Source organism: Caretta caretta, chromosome 3 (assembly GCF_965140235.1).
Source record: "Caretta caretta isolate rCarCar2 chromosome 3, rCarCar1.hap1, whole genome shotgun sequence".
NCBI classification, from domain to species: Eukaryota; Metazoa; Chordata; order Testudines; family Cheloniidae; genus Caretta; species Caretta caretta.
The window spans coordinates 23,278,962-23,281,894 of NC_134208.1; the positions used below are offsets into that span (position 1 = coordinate 23,278,962).

The window sequence follows — 2,933 nt, forward strand, 5'->3', positions numbered from 1 at the left end:
CTTGGGTAGAATCTCATTAACTTCAATGGATCCAGCTCCTAGGTAAGCTACCTGTCTGAAAAAACATATGTATCCAAAACAAGTCTCATTTGAGAAATGAATCATTCCTCTAACTGAGCTTTTCCATGTAAATGTACAAAATTCAGGCAAGTATTCTATAAAGTCATATTCTCTTTGCCTGTCTGTATAGAGGTCACTAATATTTTGTATCATCTAAGTTCCTCTCTGTCACTTTATTGTGCATCCATAACCATCCTTTTGGAGTGCAATATTGTATAGCCACATTCTTCAGCTCCTAATAGTCTAGGAGGAGTTTGTGCATTTAGGATGACTACATTCTATTAAAATATAAGGTAACATCTCACAAATACCAACATTTCAAATAAGTACAACATGCTTCTTGTTCTGCATTGAACTCAGATAGAATGATATGGTCACTGGATAGGTCTTTGAAAAGTCTACATATATGTTGGGATAATAGGAAGGCAGGAAAAATTGCTTTGGCATTCTCATAGCCCTGGTCTACACTAGGACTTTAGGTCGAATTTAGCAGCGTTAAATCGATGTAAACCTGCACCCGTCCACACAATGAAGCCCTTTATTTCGACTTAAAGGGCTCTTAAAATCAATTTCCTTACTCCACCCCTGACAAGTGGATTAGCGCTTAAATCGACGTTGCCGGCTCGAATTTGGGGTACTGTGGACACAATTCGATGGTATTGGCCTCCGGGAGCTATCCCAGAGTGCTCCATTATGACCGCTCTGGACAGCACTCTCAACTCAGATGCACTGGCCAGGTAGACAGGAAAAGAACCGCGAACTTTTGAATCTCATTTCCTGTTTGGCCAGCGTGGCAAGCTGCAGGTGACCATGCAGAGCTCATCAGCACAGGTGACCATGATGGAGTCCCAGAATTGCAAAAGAGCTCCAGCATGGACCGAACGGGAGGTACGGGATCTGATCGCTGTTTGGGGAGAGGAATCTGTGCTATCAGAACTCCGTTCCAGTTTTCGAAATGCCAAAACCTTTGTGAAAATCTCCCAGGGCATGAAGGACAGAGGCCATAACAGGGACCCGAAGCAGTGCCGCGTGAAACTGAAGGAGCTGAGGCAAGCCTACCAGAAAACCAGAGAGGCGAACAGCCGCTCTGGGTCAGAGCCCCAAACATGCCGCTTCCATGATGAGCTGCATGCCATTTTAGGGGGTTCAGCCACCACTACCCCAGCCGTGTTGTTTGACTCCTTCAATGGAGATGGAGGCAATACGGAAGCAGGTTTTGGGGACGAAGAAGATGATGATGATGAGGAGGTTGTAGATAGCTCACAGCAAGCAAGCGGAGAAACCGGTTTTCCCGACAGCCAGGAACTGTTTCTCACCCTAGACCTGGAGCCAGTACCCCCCGAACCCACCCAAGGCTGCCTCCTGGACCCAGCAGGCGGAGAAGGGACCTCTGCTGAGTGTACCTTTTAAAATACTATACATGGTTTAAAAGCAAGCATGTGAAAGGATTACTTTGCCCTGGCATTTGCGGTTCTCCTAGATGTAGTCCTAAAGCCTTTGCAAAAGGTTTCTGGGGAGGGCAGCCTTATTGCGTCCTTCATGGTAGGACACTTTACCACTCCAGGCCAGTAACACGTACTCGGGAATCATTGTAGAACAAAGCACTGCAGTGTATATTTGCTGGCATTCAAACAACATCCGTTCTTTATCTCTCTGTGTTATCCTCAGGAGAGTGAGATCTAATTCATGGTCACCTGGTTGAAATAGAGTGGTTTTCTTCAGGGGACACTCAGAGGAGCCCATTCCTGCTGGGCTGTTTGCCTGTGGCTAATCAGAAATGTTCCCCGCTGTTAGCCACAGGGAGGGGGGAAGGTTGAGGGGGTAGTCACGCGGTGGGAGGAGGCAAAATGCGACCTTGTAATGAAAGCACATGTGCTATGTATGTAATGTTAACAGCAAGGTTTACCCTGAAAGAGTGTAGCCACTGTTTTATAAAATGTGTCTTTTTAAATACCGCTGTCCCTTTTTTTTTCTCCACCAGCTGCATGTGTTTCAATGATCACAGGATCTTCTCCTTCCCAGAGGCTAGTGAAGCTTAGAAAGAAAAAAAAACGCACTCGCGATGAAATGTTCTCCGAGCTCATGCTGTCCTCCCACACTGACAGAGCACAGACGAATGCGTGGAGGCAAATAATGTCAGAGTGCAGGAAAGCACAAAATGACCGGGAGGAGAGGTGGCGGGCTGAAGAGAGTAAGTGGTGGGCTGAAGAGAGTAAGTGGCGGGCTGAAGACAGGGCTGAACCTCAAATGTGGCGGCAGCGTGATGAGAGGAGGCAGGATTCAATGCTGAGGCTGCTGCAGGACCAAACCAGTATGCTCCAGTGTATGGTTGAGCTGCAGCAAAGGCAGCTGGAGCACAGACTGCCACTGCAGCCCCTCTGTAACCAACCGCCCTCCTCCCCAAGTTCCATAGCCTCCACACCCAGACGCCCAAGAACGCGGTAGGGGGGCCTCCGGCCAACCAGCCACTCCACCACAGAGGATTGCCCCCAAAAAAGAAGGCAGTCATTCAATAAATTTTAAAGTTGTAAACTTTTAAAGTGCTGTGCTTAAAGTGCTGTGTGGCATTTTCCTTCCCTCCTCCACCACCCCTCCTGGGCTAGCTTGGTAGTCATCCCCCTATTTGTGTGATGAATGAATAAAGAATGCATGAATGTGAAGCAACAATGACTTTATTGCCTCTGCAAGCGGTGATTGAAGGGAGGAGGGGCGGGTGGTTAGCTTACAGGGAAGTAGAGTGAACCAAGGGGCGGGGGGTTTCATCAAGGAGAAACAAACAGAACTTTCACACCGTAGCCTGGCCAGTCATGAAACTGGTTTTCAAAGCTTCTCTGATGCGTACCGCGCCCTCCTGTGCTCTTCTAACCGCCCTG

At 47.9% G+C, this 2,933-nt stretch overlaps 1 protein-coding gene across 1 annotated transcript; it reads left to right on the plus strand.

Moving 5' to 3' along the window:
* Positions 1-810: 810 nt before the first annotated feature.
* On the plus strand, positions 811-2,543 carry LOC142071385 (uncharacterized). The gene is made up of 2 exons (XM_075126184.1): positions 811-1,450; positions 2,039-2,543. The coding sequence occupies exons 1-2, from the start codon at positions 871-873 to the stop codon at positions 2,503-2,505; spliced, it is 1,047 nt and encodes a 348-aa protein (XP_074982285.1). The 5' UTR covers positions 811-870; the 3' UTR covers positions 2,506-2,543.
* Positions 2,544-2,933: the final 390 nt, after the last annotated feature.